General features: G+C 34.6%; 1 protein-coding gene across 1 annotated transcript; it reads left to right on the top strand.

Moving 5' to 3' along the window:
- Positions 1 to 1,586: 1,586 nt before the first annotated feature.
- Positions 1,587 to 19,702, top strand: LOC139855069 (uncharacterized). Its single transcript, XM_071844325.1, has 2 exons — positions 1,587 to 2,868; positions 18,204 to 19,702. Exons 1-2 carry the CDS (start codon positions 1,587 to 1,589, stop codon positions 19,700 to 19,702), a joined length of 2,781 nt encoding a protein of 926 aa, XP_071700426.1.
- The last annotated feature ends 1,771 nt before the right edge of the window (positions 19,703 to 21,473 follow it).

Raw genomic sequence — 21,473 nt, forward strand, 5'->3', positions numbered from 1 at the left:
GGTTACATCATATTCTGAGTCTTAACACAATTACAAGTTGCATTTACAACTAAAGCTACAAACTTTACTTCAATCAAGCAAGTATGAACATAATCTAAGTCAAATGAAGTGATGGAACCCTAAGCTAGAGAGCTTGGATCCCTTTCACACAAGTTATAAGGTCACAAAGCTAGAGAGCTTGAACCTTTAGTGTTCTTGAAGAACTTGAAGCATAAAGCTTAGATCTTTAAGTTATATGAAGACTATAAACACAAGTTTTGATCTTTATAACAAAATAATGAGATCATAAGTTAGAAAACTTAGATCCAACAAAAGATATGAAGATCCAAGCCAGAAAGCTTGCATCTTGATTGTTCTTGAAGATCTTGAAGCATAAAGCTTGGATCTTTAAGTTACATGAAGACCATAAACACAAGTTTTGATCTTTATAACAAAATAATGAGATCATAAGTTAGAAAACTTAGATCCAACAAAAGATATGAAGATCCAAGCTAGAAAGCTTGCATCTTGAGTGTTCTTGAAGATCTTGAAGCATAAAGCTTGGATCTTTAAGTTACATGAAGATTACAAACACTAGTTTGAATCTTTATAACAAAATAGCAAGATTAAAGTTTAAAAAAATATAGATCTACAAAGTGGATGAAGATTCAAAGCTAGAAAGCTTGAATCTTCCATGTTCTTGAAAGATTCAAATCCATGTTTGAATCCACAAGATGTAATCAAGATCAAAAGCAAAAAGCTAGACCCATGATGATGATGATGATGAATTCGTGATGATGAGAAGGAGAAGGAGAAGAAGAAGAGAAATTCAAAATACTTACACTTTTAGAGAGAAAAAGAACTAGAGAGAATTAGAGAGTGAGTGTGTGTGAATTACAAATGAAAGCAAGTGTAAAATGGATGAAATAAGGCTAGTATTTATAGGTGAATGGGGTAAGGGGAGGGGGTGGTGGCCGTTGGAAATGAGGGGGGACAAGGGGGACAAAAGTTTGCTTTTTGGTTAATGGTTGTCTAAAGTTGGTGCTTATGTTAGGATCCCATGCAACATTAAGGATAATACTTGACATAAATGCTAGTATGTTCCCTCTAATAAATGAGCATTTGTCTTACATATTAATGGGTTACTAGCTAGTAATAATTGGGCTAATTAAATAGTCCACTAACTAGTGTAGGGTGGGCTAAGGCCCAACAAGGTAGAAAGTCCAACAAGACTAACTAGTAAGCATACGTAAATTACTACGCGTAATTAAGCATCCAAAAACCAAGTAATTATTATTATGAAATAATAATTAAGCTTTCATAGTCATAATATTCCGATTACGACAAAAGTTAAACGTGTACGCAGTACGTAGTTTGTTCGTAATGTCAAGTGACACTAACGGTCATAAAGGCTTCCGGTGATCAAGTTAAGTAACCTACGTACTTAAAGGCACGTTTTATCATATAAATGAAAGTAAGCCATGTGTATAAAGATTCCAGGGTATAAAGTAGCACAGTACGCACAAATACGCAGTTTCGCAAAAATACAAGGCACAAAAACAAGGCAAAAAAGTTGGGTCGTTACAGATGCCCTTGTTCTTCAGTGGATGTATGCTACCATCTCGAATGATTTAATGAATCAAATCATTGAAGATGAATCTACTACAGAGAATGCTTGGAATCGATTGCAAAATATATTCCAAGACAACAAAAACTCTAGAGCCCTTTATCTTCAACGCGAATTCAACACCATCCGACTTGACGATTTCCAAAATTGTGCTGCCTATTATCAACAGATCAAAGTCTTGGCCGATCAGCTTCGCAATGTTGGTGATAAGGTCACCGACGATCGGATGGTTCTTCAGCTAATTGCCGGATTGAACGACAATTTTGATACAGCTGGTACTTATTTTACTCATTTGGACAAACTCCCTTCATTCTACGATGCTCGTTCGAAGTTGATTCTGGAAGAGACAAGAAAACAGAAGCAAGTAATCAACAATCACACCACCACTGATGCTGCCCTCGTCGTCACTCCAAACCCTAAACCTGCAAGTATCCCAGATCCGCAACAATCAACCGATTGGCAGACAAATTCCAATTTTCGATACAATACCAATCGTGGACGAAGTGGCCGTGGTTCCAATCGAGGTCGGAGCAACCGTGGACGTGGTCGTGCGTCACCAAATCAATCGCCTCAATGGTCAGGTTACCCACCGTGGATGTATTCCTCTCCCCAATGGACTAATCCGCCTAATTGGACTACTCCACCATGCCCCTATCCAACTAACAATTGGGCCAGGCCCAACAGTAGCTACTCATCAAATTCGAATCAGGATGGAATTTTGGGTCCGAGGCCATCACATGCCCATTTCTCTAATGGGTCAGTTTCAGGATATTGTCCAACAGATTTGGATCAAGCTATGCACACCATGACACTCAACCCTCCTGACGATATATGGTACATGGACACCGGGGCTACTTCTCATATGACCGTGAACTCAGGTAATCTCGAGTCTTATTATCCTTTAAGGCATCATAAAAATATAATTGTTGGGAATGGTCATGGTATGCCAATTCATGGGTTCGGCAAATCTACCCTTTTAAACACTTCCCGCCCACTTTATCTACAAAACATTCTACATTCACCCAATCTAATTAAGAACCTTATATCTGTTCGTCGTTTATCTGTTGATAATAACATTTCTTTAGAATTTGATCCTTTTGGTTTTATTGTGAAGGATTTTCCGCAGGGCAAACCGGTTCTGAGATGTAATAGTACAGGCAATCTTTATCCTAATACCAACTCCGTACTACGTCACATATCCACACCTTCCACATTTGCTGCTTTTTCTCAGGACTTATGGCATCACCGTCTTGGACACCCATGTAGTGACCCGAACTTTTCCATGTTTATAATTATATTAAATGAAATTGTTATTTACATGATTAAGTGTTTCCAACATGTTAAGGAATCAAACTTGTTAAGACTTGATTAATTGAAATAGGTTTCATATAGACAATTGACCACCCAAGTTGACCGGTGATTCACGAACGTTAAAACTTGTAAAAACTATATGATGACATATATATGGTTATATATATAGTTAACATGATATTATGATAAGTAAACATATCATTAAGTATATTAACAATGAACTACATATGTAAAAGCAAGACTAATAACTTAATGATTTTGAAACGAGACATATATGTAACAATTATCGTTGTAACGACATTTAATGTATATATATCATATTAAGAGATATTCATACATCATAATATCATGATAATATAATAATTTAAAATCTCATTTGATATTATAAACATTGGGTTAACAACATTTAACAAGATCGTTAACCTAAAGGTTTCAAAACAACACTTACATGTAACGACTAACGATGACTTAACGACTCAGTTAAAATGTATATACATGTAGTGTTTTAATATGTATTCATACACTTTTTAAAGACTTCAAGACACTTATCAAAATACTTCTACTTAACAAAAATGCTTACAATTACATCCTCGTTCAGTTTCATCAACAATTCTACTCGTATGCACCCGTATTCGTACTCGTACAATACACAGCTTTTAGATGTATGTACTATTAGTATATACACTCCAATGATCAGCTCTTAGTAGCCCATGTGAGTCACCTAACACATGTGGGAACTATCTTTTGGCAACTAGCATGAAATATCTCATAAAATTACAAAAATATGAGTAATCATTCTTGACTTATTTACATGAAAACAAAATTACATATCCTTTATATCTAATCCATACACCAATGACCAAAAACACCTACAAACACTTTCATTCTTCAATTTTCTTCATCTAATTGATCTCTCTCAAGTTCTATCTTCAAGTTCTAAGTGTTCTTCATAAATTCTACAAGTTATAGTTTCATAAAATCAAGAATACTTCCAAGTTTGCTAGCTTACTTCCAATCTTAGAGTGATCATCCAACCTCAAGAAATCTTTTTTATTTACAGTAAGATATCTTTCTAATATAAGGTAATACTCATATTCAAACTTTGGTTCAATTTCTATAACTATAACAATCTTATTTCGAGTGATGATCTTACTTGAACTTGTTTTCGTGTCATGATTCTGCTTCAAGAACTTCGAGCCATCCAAGGATCCGTTGAAGCTAGATCCATTTTTCTATTTTTCAGTAGGTTTATCCAAGGAACTTAAGGTAGTAATGATGTTCATAACATCATTCGATTCATACATGAAAAGCTATCATATTCGAAGTGGTAAACTTGTAATCACTAGAACATAGTTTAGTTAATTCTAAACTTGTTCGCAAATAAAGTTAATCCTTCTAAATACACTTTTAAAATCAACTATACACATGTTATATATCTATATTATATGCTAATTTAATGATTTAAAACCCGAAAACACGATAAACACCATAAAACTGGATTTACGCCGTCGTAGTTACAACCGGGGGCTGTTTTGGTTTGGATAATTAAAAACTATGAAAAACTTTGATTTAAAAGCTATACTTCTGGGAAAATAATTTTTCTTATGAACATGAAACCATATCCAAAAATCATGGTTAAACTCAAAGTAAAAGTATGTTTTTCAAAACAGTCATCAAGATGTCGTTCTTTCGACGGAAATGACTACCTCTTTCAAAAACGACTTGTAACTTGTATTTACGACTATAAACCTATACCTTTTCTATTTAATTTCATAAATTCAAGTTCAATACTAAACCGTGGCCACTTAAATCACTCAAAACGGATTAGAAATGAAGAAATGAAGAGCAAAACAAAATTGGTAAAAACTACTCATTTTAGCTACGTGAAAATTGGTAACAAATCTATTACAACCATAACTTAATCAACTTGTATTGTATATTATGTAATCTTGAGATACCATAGACATGTATACAATGTTTCGACCTATCATGTCGACACATCTATATATATTTCGGAACAACCATAGACACTCTATATGTGAATGTTGGAGTTAGCTATACAGGGTTGAGGTTGATTCCAAAATATATATAGTTTGAGTTGTGATCAATACTGAGATATGTATACACTGGGTCGTGGATTGATTCAAGATATATATATTAAATTATTCATGTACGATCAATTGTGGACTTCTAACATCGGACCGCTAACTGGACAACTAAAAATCATCAACACGTAATAAAGAAAATATTGTGAATATATTTCGATCATATTTTGATATATGTATATATTGTTATAGGTTCGTGAATCAACCCGTGGCCAAGTCAAATTCTCGAAGAAGTGATATTTGGTGAAAGTGAGTTATAGTCCCACTTTTAAAATATAATATTTTTGGGATGAGAATACATGCAGGTTTTATAAATGATTTACAAAATAGACACAAGTACGTGAAACTACATTCTATGGTTGAATTATCGAAATCGAATATGCCCCTTTTTATTAAGTCTGGTAATCTAAGAATTAGGGAACAGACACCCTAATTGACGCGAATCCTAAAGATAGATCTATTGGGCATAACAAACCCCATCCAAAGTACCGGATGCTTTAGTACTTCGAAATTTATATCATATCCGAAGGGTGTCCCGGAATGATGGGGATATTCTTATATATGCATCTTATTAATGTCGGTTACCAGGTGTTCACCATATGAATGATTTTTATCTCTATGTATGGGATGTATATTGAAATATGAAATCTTGTGGTCTATTGTTACGATTTGATATATATAGGTTAAACCTATAACTCACCAACATTTTTGTTGACGTTTAAAGCATGTTTATTCTCAGGTGAATACTAAGAGCTTACGCTGTTGCATACTAAAATAAGGACAAGATTTGGAGTCCATGTTTGTATGATATTATGTAAAAACTGCATTCAAGAAACATATGTCGATGTAATATATTTCTATTGTAAACCATTATGTAATGGTCGTGTGTAAACAGTATATTTTAGATTATCATTATTTGATAATCTAAGTAATGCTTTTAAAACCTTTATTAATAAAATAAAGTTTATGGTTGTTTTAAAAATGAATGCAGTCTTTGAAAAACGTCTCATATAGAGGTCAAAACCTCGTAACGAAATCAATTAATATGGAACGTTTATAATCAATATGAACGGGACATTTCAGTTGGTATCAGAGCGTTGGTCTTAGAGAACCAGAAAATTTGCATTAGTGTGTCTTATCGAGTTTGTTAGGATGCATTAGTGAGTCTGGACTTCGACCGTGTTTTCTTTAAAAATGATTGCTTAACATTTTTGTTGGAAACTATATATTTTTAACATGTGAATATTATGTGATATATTAATCTCTTAACGTGTTTGATATTATGTGATAGATGTCTACCTCTAGAACAAGTCCCATTGACTCACCTAATAATAATGAAGAGTCAAATGTAAATTGGAATGATTCGTGAACTGATTCACAAGTTCCCGGAGAGGAACCGGAAGAAGAGTCGGAACCGGAAGAAGAATCGGAACCGAAAGAAGAATCAGAACTGGAAGAAGAAATAGAACCAGTGGGGGAAATAATAAAACGATTAAGTAAAAGAAAATCTCCAACCAACCGACCAAAGTTAATTATGGTCAATGGTGTTTCCGCCAAGGAAGCAAAGTATTGGGAGGATTACCAATTCTCCGATGAATCGGATCCCGACAAGGATTCCGATGATGTTATAGAAATTAACCCAACACAATTTAATAAGGCAAAAGAGAACAATAAGGGAAAGGGCATAAAAATAGAGAAATTTGATTCCAAACCCGATGAACTTTATATGTATCGTCAACACCCGTATTTCTTAAGTTGTGACAATAACCCGGGAACCTCTAAACCACCAGGTTTTTCTAAACCAATGTGGAAAACGACGGCTCGTATTTGGGGAACATCATATATCCCTAGAAACTTGGCAAAACAAACCAAAACCGAAGAAGAAGAAACGAGCGAGTCGGAATAAGATAGTTGTATTCGTGTGGTGTAATATATGTAATATAGTGTGCTTATGCTTTATGATATATGTAAAAATTGCTTGTATTAATAAGTATTTTTTTTATGAATCTAACTCTTGTCTATTTTACAGTATAAAAATACAAAATGGATAGACAACCCAATATTTTAAGAGACCTACCCGGAGACATGATTGATGAAATTTTGTCTAGAGTCGGTCAGAATTCCTCGGCACAACTATTTAAGGCGAGATCAGTTTGTAAGACATTCGAAGAACGTTCCAAGAATGCCTTGGTTTATAAAAGGCTTTCGTTCGAAAGATGGGGGATATCACATTGGGAAATCCATAAGTTACGATGTGTTTACTTTGACGCATATATTGCGGGGAACCCAAATGCTATTTTACGCAATGGGTTAATAAATTATTTTGACTCAATATATCCGAATATAGGACTTCGTGATTTAGAAAAAGTGGCTAACATGCAACATAAAGAAGCATGTTATACTTACGGGTTAGTAATGTTCGCTTCTCACCAAAGTGAGAACAAGAACATCGGCCTACAACTATTAAACAAAACGTTCCCACAAGTGACGGAGTCGGTAATTGGGGTAAGAAATGAGGTTATTAGGTTATTACGATAATGTTGGTCATTACGTAACCTTCATCCTTTTGACGACGTTACAACACATTGTATTACTATCGGTCACAACGGTTATGTTCCACAAAACCAAGGATGGGAAGTGGTATTAGTAAAACCAGAATGCATGACTTGTTTCTGGACGTATGAATTACGTGTCTTTATTGCCTTTGCTGAACGCCTTATTTATTAACTAGAATTATCTTCGCAACTACTTTGTATCAAAGTTTTATGTGCTATATTTCATGCTATATGTAAAATAGCGGTATTGTAAGTTTGCAAGTTATTGTATAAAAACTTGAATATGATATATTTTTTGTTTTTGTTTTTGTGATTAGTTTTTCATATAGAATTGTAGTAGTTGAAATGGTATGTTAGCTACTAAGTATGAACTTAACGGGTAGGTACTACCCGAATTAAAGAGTATAAAACGCTAATATGAAGAAAGAGCTTTTATAAATAAGTTCATATTACGCTACGAAATACTATTGACTACTCTTGATATTCTATATGATTAACTCGTTTCATTTGACTATTTTGAAGGAAATGGCACCGACTACTCGACACACCTTGAATATGAGCGAAGAGGAATTTCGTGCCTTTCTTGCTTCAAACATAGCCGCAGTACAGGCTGCGCTACATACCAACAACAACCTTGGATCTAGCAGTACATGAAATCGTGCAGGATGCACCTACAAAGAATTCACTGCCTGCAAACCTTTGGAATTTGATGGAACCGAAGGACCGGTCGGATTGAAACGGTGGACCGAGAAGGTCGAATCGGTGTTTGCCATAAGTAAGTGTACTGAAGAGGACAAAGTGAAGTACGCTACGCATACCTTCACAGGTTCTGCGTTAACATGGTGGAATACCTATCTAGAGCAAGTGGGACAAGATGATGCTTACGCACTACCGTGGTCAGCATTCAAGCACTTGATGAACGAGAAGTACCGTCCCAGAACCGAGGTCAATAAGCTCAAGACAGAACTTAGAGGGTTACGAACCCAAGGATTTGATATTACCATGTACGAAAGACCATTCACAGAATTGTGCCTATTGTGTCCGGGAGCGTTCGAAGATGAGGAAGAGAAGATCGATGCGTTTGTGAAAGGATTACCGGAAAGAATCCAAGAAGATATAAGTTCACATGAGCCCGCCTCCATACAACAGGCATGTAGAATGGCTCACAAACTAGCGAACCAGATTGAGGAAAGAATTAAAGAACAGACTGCTGAAGAGTCCAATGTGAAGCAAGTTAAAAGAAAGTGGGAGAAAAACGGTGATAAGAATCACCAATACAACAACAACAGCAATTACAACAATAATCGTAACAACTTTCCCAACAATCGCAACATCAATCGCAACTACAACAAACGGCCCAACAACAACAACAACAACAACAATAACAATAACAACAACAACAACAACAACAGCAACTACAACAATCATCCCAACAACAATAATAACCACAACAACAACAACAATCAGAAGCAGCTATGCCAAAGGTGTGAAAAGTATCACTCGGGGTTCTGCACCAAATTTTGCAACAAGTGTAAAAGAAATGGTCATAGCGCGGCGAAGTGTGAGGTCTACGGACCAGGGGTTAATAGAACGAAAGGAACAAATGGTGTCGGAACGAGTAATGGCGGAGCAAGTAGTGTCGGAGCAAGTTATGCCAACGTAGTTTGTTATAAATGTGGAAAACTGGGCTACATTATTAGAAATTGCCCGAACCAGGAGAACACGAATGGACAAGGCCGCGAAAGAGTTTTCAATATTAATGCGGCAAAGGCACAGGAAGACCCGGAGCTTGTTACGGGTACGTTTCTTATTGACAATAAATCTGCTTACGTTTTATTTGATTCGGGTGCGGATAGAAGCTATATGAGTAGAGATTTTTGTGCTAAATTAAGTTGTCCATTGATGCCTTTGGATTGTAAATTTTTACTCGAATTAGCAAATGGTAAATTAATTTCAGCAGATAATATATGCTGGAATCGAGAAATTAAACTGGTTAGCGAAACATTTAAGATTGACTTGATACCAGTAGAGTTAGGGAGTTTTGATGTGATAATCGGTATGGACTGGTTAAAAGAAGTGAAAACAGAGATCGTTTGTTTCAAAAATGCAATTCGCATTATACGAGAAAAAGGAAAACCCTTAATGGTGTACGGAGAAAAGAGCAACACGAAGCTACATCTTATTAGTAATTTGAAGGCACAAAAACTAATAAGAAAAGGTTGCTATGCTATTCTAGCACACGTCGAGAAAGTACAAACTGAAGAAAAGAGCATCAATGATGTTCCCGTCGCAAAAGAATTTCCCGATGTATTTCCGAAAGAATTACCGGGATTACCCCCACATCGATCCGTTGAATTTCATATAGATCTTGTACCAGGAGCTGCACCAATAGCTCGTGCTCCTTATAGACTCGCACCCAGCGAGATGAAAGAACTGCAAAGCCAATTACAAGAACTTTTAGAGCGTGGTTTCATTCGACCAAGCACATCACCGTGGGGAGCTCCAGTTTTGTTTGTCAAGAAGAAAGATGGTACATTCAGGTTGTGTATCGACTACAGAGAGTTGAACAAACTTACCATCAAGAACCGCTACCCACTACCGAGAATCGACGACTTATTTGATCAACTACAAGGCTCGTCTGTTTATTCGAAGATCGATTTACGTTCTGGATATCATCAAATGCGAGTAAAGTAGGATGATATTCCAAAAACTGCTTTTAGGACGCGTTATGGTCATTACGAGTTTATGGTTATGCCGTTTGGATTGACTAACGCACCAGCTGTGTTCATGGACCTTATGAACCGAGTGTGTGGGCCATATCTTGACAAGTTTTTCATTGTTTTCATTGATGACATACTTATTTACTCAAAGAATGATCAAGAGCACGAAGAACATTTGAGAAAAGTGCTAGAAGTATTGAGGAAAGAAAAAATGTACGCTAAATTTTCAAAGTGTGCATTTTGGTTGGAAGAAGTTTAATTCCTCGGTCACATAGTGAACAAAGAAGGTATCCAGGTGGACCCGGCAATGATCGAAACCGTTGAAAAGTGGGAAACCCCAAAAACTCCGAAGCATATACGTCAGTTTTTAGGACTAGCTGGTTACTACAGAAGGTTCATCCAAGACTTTTCCAGAATAGCAAAATCCTTGACTGCATTAACGCATAAAGGGAAGAAATTTGAATGGAAGGATGAACAAGAGAAAGCGTTTCAGTTATTAAAGAAAAAGCTAACTACGGCACCTATATTGTCATTGCCTGAAGGGAATGATGATTTTGTGACTTATTGTGACGCATCAAAGCAAGGTCTCGGTTGTGTATTAATGCAACGAACGAAGGTGATTGCTTATGCGTCTAGACAATTGAAGATTTACGAACAAAATTATACGACGCATGATTTGGAATTAGGCGCGGTTGTTTTTGCATTAAAGACTTGGAGGCACTACTTATATGGGGTCAAAAGTATTATATATACCGACCACAAAAGTCTTCAACACATATTTAATCAGAAACAACTGAATATGAGGCAGCGTAGGTGGATTGAATTGTTGAATGATTACGACTTTGAGATTCGTTACCACCAGGGGAAGGCAAATGTGATAGCCGACGCCTTGAGCAGAAAGGACAGAGAACCCATTCGAGTAAAATATATGAATATAATGATTCACACTAACCTTACTACTCAAATAAAGGAGGCGCAATAAGGAGTTTTAAAAGAGGGAAATTTAAAGGATGAAATACCTAAAGGATCGGAGAAGCATCTTAATATTCGGGAAGACGGAACCCGGTATAGGGCTGAAAGAATTTGGGTACCAAAATTTGGAGATATGAGAGAAATGGTACTTAGAGAAGCTCATAAAACCAGTGATAATGCTAAAAACGAACATATATTTCATAGCATTATTCCTCAAGAAAGACAAGCTTTTAGTTGCAATTGTTCTATTTACAAGTAATATTCGTTTAAATAATAAAAGGTGAAGACAAAAGACAGATTCGACGAATTGAAGACGCAAACGACCAAAAAGCTCAAAAGTACAAAATACAATCAAAGAGGTTCCAATTATTGATAAGAAACGTCTCGAAATTACAAGAGTACAAGATTCAAAACGCAAAGTACAAGATATTAAATTATACGCAAGGACGTTCGAAAATCCGAAACCGGGACATGAGTCAACTCTCAACGCTCGACGCAACGGACTAAAAATTACAAGTCAAGTATGCACATAAATATAATATAATATTTAAATAATTCTTATAATTATTTAATATATTATATTATTTATAAAACCGTCGGCAGAAGAAAACAACCAAATATGAGCCTCCCCAGCTGGCCATGCGATCGCATGGCCTGGAAGGCATAAATCCATGCGATCTCATGAGCCCCAGTTCCAGCCCACATGCCTATAAAAATCGAGCTTTGGTGCACCACAAATCCATCTATCTTTCTCTTTTCTCATTCATACGTAAAATATATATATATATATATATTTATAATTTATATTTTAATTTTAATTATAATTCTAATAATAAGGGTATGTTAGCGAATGTTGTAAGGGTGTAAGTCGAAATTCTGTCCGTGTAACGCTACGCTATTTTTAATCATTGTAAGTTATGTTCAACCTTTTTAATTTAATGTCTCGTAGCTAAGTTATTATTATGCTTATTTAATCCGAAGTAATCATGATGTTGGGCTAATTACTAAAATTGGGTAATTGGGCGTTGTACCATAATTGGGGTTTGGACAAAAGAACGACACTTGTAGAAATTAGACTATGGGCTATTAATGGGCTTTATATTTGTTTAACTAAATGATAGTTTGTTAATGTTAATATAAAGATTTACAATTGGGCGTCCCTATAAATTACCATATACACTCGATCGGACACGATGGGCGGGGTATTTATATGTACGAATAATCGTTCATTTAACCGGACACGGGAATGGATTAATAGCCACTAGAATAATTAAAACAGGGGTGAAATTATGTAAAAGGACACTTGGTATAATTGATAACAAAATATTAAAACCTTGGGTTACACTCAGTCGACATCCTGGTGTAATTATTAAACAAAGTATTAAAATCTTGTTACAGTTTAAGTCCCCAATTAGTTGGAATATTTAACTTCGGGTATAAGAATAATTTGACGAGGACACTCGCACTTTATATTTATGACTGATGGACTGTTATGGACAAAAACCAGACGAACATATTAAATAATCCAGGACAAAGGACAATTAACCCATGGGCATAAAACTAAAATCAACACGTCAAACATCATGATTACAGAAGTTTAAATAAGCATAATTCTTTTATTTCATATTTAATTTCCTTTATTTTATATTTAATTGCACTTCTAATTATCGCATTTTTATTGTTATTGTATTTAATTGCACTTTTAATTATCATACTTTTTAATTATCGCAAGTTTATTTTATCGCACTTTTATTATTCGCAATTTCATTATCGTTATTTACTTTATGCTTTAATTTAAGTCTTGTATTTATTTTTAATATTTTACATTTGGTTTTAACTGCGACTAAAGTTTTAAAATCGACAAACCGGTCATTAAACGGTAAAAACCCCCCTTTATAATAATAATATTACTTATATATATATATATTTGTATTTTTATAAAAGTAAACTAATATAGCGTTAAGCTTTGTTTAAAAAGATTCCCTGTGGAACGAACCGGACTTACTAAAAACTACACTACTGTACGATTAGGTACACTGCCTATAAGTGTTGTAGCAAGGTTTAAGTATATCCATTCTATAAATAAATAAATATCTTGTGTAAAATTGTATCGTATTTAATAGTATTTTCTGCAAAAATATAAGCTATTTTATATACTACTCTGCTAAAACATCAACCAAATACTCAATACATCCTGGAACGGGGAAGATGTACAAGGATCTTAAGAAACATTTTTGGTGGCCAGGTATGAAAGCCGATATTGCTAAATATGTAGGAGAATGTTTGACGTGTTCTAAGGTCAAAGCTGAGCATCAGAAACCATCAGGTCTACTACAACAACCTGAAATCCCGGAATGGAAATGGGAAAACATTACCATGGATTTCATTACTAAATTACCAAGGACTGCAAGTGGTTATGATACTATTTGGGTAATAGTTGATCGTCTCACCAAGTCAGCACACTTCCTGCCAATAAGAGAAGATGACAAGATGGAGAAGTTAGCACGACTGTATTTGAAGGAAGTCGTCTCCAGACATGGAATACCAATCTCTATTATCTCTGATAGGGATGGCAGATTTCTTTCAAGATTTTGGCAGACATTACAGCAAGCATTAGGAACTCGTCTAGACATGAGTACTGCCTATCATCCACAAACTGATGGGCAGAGCGAAAGGACGATACAAACGCTTGAAGACATGCTACGAGCATGTGTTATTGATTTCGGGAACAGTTAGGATCGACATCTACCGTTAGCAGAATTTTCCTACAACAACAGCTATCATTCAAGCATTGAGATGGCACCGTTTGAAGCACTTTATGGTAGAAAGTGCAGGTCTCCGATTTATTGGAGTGAAGTGGGGGATAGACAGATTACGGGTCCGAGATAATACAAGAAACTACCGAGAAGATCATCCAAATTCAACAACGGTTGAAAACCGCCCAAAGTCGACAAAAGAGCTACACTGACATTAAAAGAAAAGATATAGAATTTGAAATTGGAGAGATGGTCATGCTTAAAGTTGCACCTTGGAAAGGCGTTGTTCGATTTGGTAAATGAGGGAAATTAAATCCAAGGTATATCGGACCATTCAAGATTATTGATCGTGTCGGACCAGTAGCTTACCGACTTGAGTTACCTCAACAACTCGCAGCTGTACATAACACTTTCCACGTCTCGAATTTGAAGAAATGTTTTGCTAAAGAAGATCTCACTATTCCGTTAGATGAAATCCAAATCAACGAAAAACTTCAATTCATCGAAGAACCCGTCGAAATAATGGATCGTGAGGTTAAAAGACTTAAGCAAAATAAGATACCAATTGTTAAGGTTCGATGGAATGCTCGTAGAGGACCCGAGTTCACCTGGGAACGATAAGATCAGATGAAGAAGAAATACCCGCATTTATTTCCAGAAGATACGTCAACACCTCCAAATGCTTAAAATTTCGGGACGAAATTTATTTAACGGGTAGGTACTGTAGTGACCCGAACTTTTCCATGTTTATAATTATATTAAATGAAATTGTTATTTACATGATTAAGTGTTTCCAACATGTTAAGCAATCAAACTTGTTAAGACTTGATTAATTGAAATAGGTTTCATATAGACAATTGACCACCCAAGTTGACCGGTGATTCACGAACGTTAAAACTTGTAAAAACTATATGATGACATATATATGGTTATATATATAGTTAACATGATATTATGATAAGTAAACATATCATTAAGTATATTAATAATGAACTACATATGTAAAAACAAGACTACTAACTTAATGATTTTGAAACGAGACATATATGTAATGATTATCGTTGTAACGACATTTAATGTATATATATCATATTAAGAGATATTTGTACATCATAATATCATGATAATATAATAATTTAAAATCTCATTTGATATTATAAACATTGGCTTAACAACATTTAACAAGATCGTTAACCTAAAGGTTTCAAAACAACACTTACATGTAACGACTAACGATGACTTAACGACTCAGTTAAAATATATATACATGTAGTGTTTTAATATGTATTCATACACTTTTGAAAGACTTCAAGACACTTATCAAAATACTTCTACTTAACAAAAATGCTTACAATTACATCCTCGTTCAGTTTCATCAACAATTCTACTCGTATGCACCCGTATTCGTACTCGTACAATACACAGCTTTTAGATGTATGTACTATTGGTATATACACTCCAATGATCAGCTCTTAGCAGCCCATGTGAGTCACCTAAAACATGTGAGAACCATCATTTGGCAACTAGCATGAAATATCTCATAAAATTACAAAAATATGAGTAATCATTCATGACTTATTTACATGAAAACAAAATTACATACCCTTTATATCTAATCCATACACCAACGACCAAAAACACCTACAAACACTTTCATTCTTCAATTTTCTTCATCTAATTGATCTCTATCAAGTTCTATCTTCAAGTTCTAAGTGTTCTTCATAAATTCTACAAGTTCTAGTTTCATAAAATCAAGAATACTTCCAAGTTTGCTAGCTTACTTCCAATCTTGTAGAGTGATCATCCAACCTCAAGAAATCTTTCTTATTTACAGTAAAATATCTTTCTAATATAAGGTAATACTCATATTCAAACTTTGGTTCAATTTCTATAACTATAACAATCTTATTTCGAGTGATGATCTTACTTGAACTTGTTTTCGTGTCATGATTCTGCTTCAAGAACTTCGAGCCATCCAAGGATCCGTTGAAGCTAGATCCATTTTTCTCTTTTCCAGTAGGTTTATCCAAGGAACTTAAGGTAGTAATGATGTTCATAACATCATTCAATTCATACATGAAAAGCTATCATATTCGAAGTGGTAAACTTGTAATCACTAGAACATAGTTTAGTTAATTCTAAACTTGTTCGCAAATAAAGTTAATCCTTCTAACTACACTTTTAAAATCAACTATACACATGTTCTATATCTATATGATATGCTAATTTAATGATTTAAAACCCGGAAACACGATAAACACCATAAAACCGGATTTACGCCGTCGTAGTTACAACCGGGGGCTGTTTTGGTTTGGATAATTAAAAACTATGAAAAACTTTGATTTAAAAGCTATACTTCTGGGAAAATGATTTTTCTTATGAACATGAAACCATATCCAAAAATCATGGTTAAACTCAAAGTGAAAGTATGTTTTTCAAAACAGTCATCAAGATGTCGTTCTTTCGACGAAAATGACTACCTCTTTCAAAAATGACTTGTAACTTGTATTTCCGACTATAAACCTATACGTTTTCTATTTAGTTTCATAAAGTCAAGTTCAATACTAAACCGTGGCCGCTTAAATCACTCAAAACGGATTAGAAATGAAGAAATGAAGAGCAAAACAAAATTGGTAAAAACTACTCATTTTAGCTACGTGAAAATTGCTAATAAATCTATTACAACCATAACTTAATCAACTTGTATTGTATGGTCGAATTATCAAAATCGAATATGCCCCTTTTTATTAAGTCTGGTAATCTAATAATTAGGAAACAGACACCCTAATTGACGCGAATCCTAAAGATAGATCTATTGGGCATAACAAACCCCATCCAAAGTACCGGATGCTTTAGTACTTCGAAATTTATATCATATCCGAAGGGTGTCCCGGAATGATGGGGGTATTCTTATATATGCATCTTGTTAATGTCGGTTACCAGGTGTTCACCATATGAATGATTTTTATCTCTATGTATGGGATGTATATTGAAATATAAAATCTTGTGGTCTATTGTTACGATTTGATATATATAGGTTAAACCTATAACTCACCAACATTTTTGTTGACGTTTAAAGCATGTTTATTCTCAGGTGAATACTAAGAGCTTCCGCTGTTGCATACTAAAATAAGGACAAGATTTGGAGTCCATGTTTATATGATATTATGTAAAAACTGCATTCAAGAAACATATGTCGATGTAATATATTTCTATTGTAAACCATTATGTAATGGTCGTGTGTAAACAGTATATTTTAGATTATCATTATTTGATAATCTACGTAATACTTTTAAAACCTTTATTGATAAAATAAAGGTTATGGTTGTTTTAAAAATGAATGCAGTCTTTGAAAAACGTCTCATATAGAGGTCAAAACCTCGCAACGAAATCAATTAATATGGAACGTTTATAATCAATATGAACGGGACATTTCAACCCAAGCGATGAAGTCTTACGTTCACTTAATAATAAACAGTTTATTTCTTGTAATAAACAAACTTTGAATTCCGTTTGTCAATCGTGTGTTTTTGGTAAACAAATCAAGTTACCTTTTATTTCTTCATCTAATAATACTTTGTCTCCTTTTTGATATTATACACAGTGACTTATGGACTTCACCAGTTCCTAGCACAAATGGGCACCGGTATTACATACTCTACTTAGATAATCACACAAATTTCTTGTGGACCTACCCTCTAGTTAACAAATCGGATGTGTTTACTACTTTCCTTACGTTTAACCAATACATTCGAACACAGTTTGAAAAATCCATAAAAACCTTTCAATGTGATAATGGGACTGAATATAACAACAAACACTTTCAACAATTTTGTGAAACTAACGGCATGCAATTTCGTTTCTCTTGCCCTTACTCCTCTCAACAAAACGGTAAATCTGAACGTAAAATACGTGCTATAAATAATATCATGCGAACCTTACTTTCTCATGCCTCCATGCCTCTCACATTTTGGCCTTATGCACTACAAATGGCAACCTATCTCCTAAATATTCTACCAACTAAAACTCTCAACTCCCGCTCCCCCACCAAATGTCTTTACAATCGCATCCCTTCATACTCTCATTTACGCACATTTGGTTGCTTATGCTATCCGCTTCTTCCCTCATACACACCCTCAATAAACTACAACAACGTTCTACTCCTTGCGTTTTCCTAGGGTATCCTTCCAACCATCGTGGGTATAAATGCTATGATATGTCTTCTAAAATATTCATTATATGTCGCAATGTCACCTTTGATGAACACACATTTCCTTTCGCCAATGTTTCAAAATCAGTTCCGTCACAATATCAAAAGCTCACCGATTCAATCAATCCATCCTTCTTCACTTACCAATCGGCCCAAACACAACATCCTATATCCACTACCTCCGGCCCACCTTCTCCTTCAGCCCACTTTCCTATTTCACATGAATTGAGTCCACTAACTCCCTCTGATCCATTACCCACTAATACGGCCCAATCACCACCACTATCTCCCAACTCCAATTCGCCTAATACGAGTCCTGATAACTCACCTCCTACACCACCATGTGTCTCTCCTACCTCACCTTCTGATCAAAGTCATCACACACCACAACCCACTCGTACGGTTATCACTCGAGGCATGCAGGGTATTTACAAACCCAAGGTCCCTTTTAATCTTTCTACACTCACCTCTATCTTTCATATCCCTCGCTCACCCAAAGATGCCCTTTCCGACCCTAATTGGACCATGGCTATGACTGATGAATACAAGGCCTTAATTGATAATAATACTTGGGTACTTGTACCGCGAACACCTAACATGCATGTTATTCGCAGTATGTGGATTTTCAGGCACAAAATCAAATCAGATGGCTCACTTGAACGGTATAAAGCACGGTTAGTTGGTGATGGTAGATCTCAAATAGTTGGTATTGACTGCAATGAAACCTTCAGTCCAGTTGTTAAGCCCGCTACTATTCGACTTGTGTTATCTATCGCTATCTCAAAATCATGGAACATTAATCAATTGGATGTCAAAAATGCATTTCTCCATGGCTCTCTTGATGAAACAGTTTATATGTATCAACCTTATGGTTTTCGAGACCCTTCCAAATCGGATCATGTCTGCTTATTAAAACGATCTCTATACAGGTTAAAGCAAGCGCCTCGGGCTTGGTATCAACAATTTGCCACTTTTGCTTCATTGATAGGATTTCATAACAGCAGCTCGGATCATTCTCTTTTTATTTACACTAATGGTAATGATACTGCTTATCTTCTACTTTACGTGGATGATATTATTTTAGTGACATCTTCTACCAAGCTTCGTACAACACTCATGTCCTCTTTTGCACGTGAATTTTCCATGAAAGATTTGGGGGATCTTAACTACTTTCTCGGGATCTCAGTCACTCGAAATACTCATGGTCTATTTTTAAGTCAGGAAAAGTATGCAGAGGACATCATCATTCGAGCTGGTATGACAACTTGCAAAACCGTTAAAGCGCCGGTTGATACGAATGGTAAAATTAGTGGTACGGAAGGTCCATCATATTCTGATCCAACCGAAATTAGAAGTCTAGCTGGCACCTTACAATACTTGATGTTTACGAGACCCGATATCTCCTATGCGGTTCAACAAATCTGTCTCCATATGTGTGACAATCCAGAAATTTTTGACCAAATTTAAACTTTATCTTTAAATGATTTAATGTTTTCGACACGATAAGCAAAGTCTGTAATGTTGAGTCACGAAAGTTTTGGAACTATATTCATGTAATCAATTATTCTTTGACTGTTCTCGAAGATTTACGAACAATATATATATATATATATATATATATATATATATATATATATATATATATATATATATAACTTAATGTGCATATATATATATATGATTTCAAGTTATTTAGTAAACGATAGTAACATTCGATTATTGATTCAATTGATATTTAGATAAGTTAACTAAAATGTTTAAGATGAACCAGTAAAACACTAATTTGCTACAGTATTTTCGAATTGCTACAATACCCGAAAAGCTACAGTGTTTTTGAAAATCACTATTTGCTACAGTAAATACCGTTTTTTTTTCTCTTATCTTAGTTTTTTTCAAGTGTCATAATTTTGTGATTTGGAAACAATTATGGTGAATTTTAAAAATTGAAATATCATTAAGATCAAGTTTGTACTTACCAAATTATTCAGATAATTTTTCCTTTTAAAGTGATGATTCGTTAATTATAGAGAAATTTACTCGTATAAGCACATTTGACTCTCACTTTCAAATAGAATTAGACTACCTTTTTCAACCATAGACATAGATTTTGCCTAATGTCTAGGCGAATTTAACGAAACTCTTGATAATAAATCGAAGACCACCACGTCAATACGTCATCAATAAACTTCCCCCTCATTGGTTATATCGTCCATACTTTTTTTTTTAAGAAAAAATTACGTCGATAGTACCTGTGGTTTGTTCAGTTTTTCGCCAAAGCACCTAAACTTTAAAAGTAGCGTGGTTGGTACCTGTGGTTTAATTTAGTTACATGGTTAGTATGCATTCCTAACAGACGTTAAGACTCAAACGTCAAGCCCTCACATGTGCAACACATGTGAGGGTAGATTTGTCAGATCCATTATTTCTACTCCATATAAAAACCTTTCAATTAACATAGGACGTGAGTAGTCTGTAGGAAAAATCCACAAATTGAAATTCCATAAACCCTAATCGACGATTGTTCATCACAAAACAAAATTTAAGCTAAATATAGTCGATTGCTTTTGTGACGACCCGGAAATTTCTGACCAAATTTAAACTTTATCTTTAAATGATTTAATGTTTTCGACACGATAAGCAAAGCCTGTAATGTTGAGTCTCAAGTTTTGAAACTATATTCATGTAATCAATTATTCTTTGACTGTTCTCGAAGATTCACGAACAATATATATATATAACTTAATGTGCATATATATATATATATATATATATATATATATATATATATATATATATATGATTTCAAGTTATTTAGTAAATGATAGTAACATTCGATTATTGATTCGATTGATATTTAGATAAGTTAACTAAAACGTTTAAGATGAACCAGTAAAACACTAATTTGCTACAGTATTTTCGAATTGCTAAAGTACCCGAAAAGCTACAGTGTTTTCGAAAATCACTATTTACTACAGTAAAAAAACTTTGCTGCAGTAACTTTGCTACAGCAAAACACTATTTCAAAATAAAAATGTATATATGTATATGTATATACTACGAGACGATGATTTATAGAAGCAAATAACCAAAACACTTAATTGATTAAAGCTACACTTCGAGTGACATAGTTTATCAATGATTAAGTTTAATTTTTGATAAAGGTACACGTCGCGTAACGAAAAGTACTAGTTTTCTAAGCGTACGAAAATGCATTCGAGAAACCAGAATCGAGACATAA

The sequence above is a fragment of the Rutidosis leptorrhynchoides genome, chromosome 6, assembly GCF_046630445.1.
Source record: "Rutidosis leptorrhynchoides isolate AG116_Rl617_1_P2 chromosome 6, CSIRO_AGI_Rlap_v1, whole genome shotgun sequence".
Classification (NCBI taxonomy): Eukaryota; Viridiplantae; Streptophyta; class Magnoliopsida; order Asterales; family Asteraceae; genus Rutidosis; species Rutidosis leptorrhynchoides.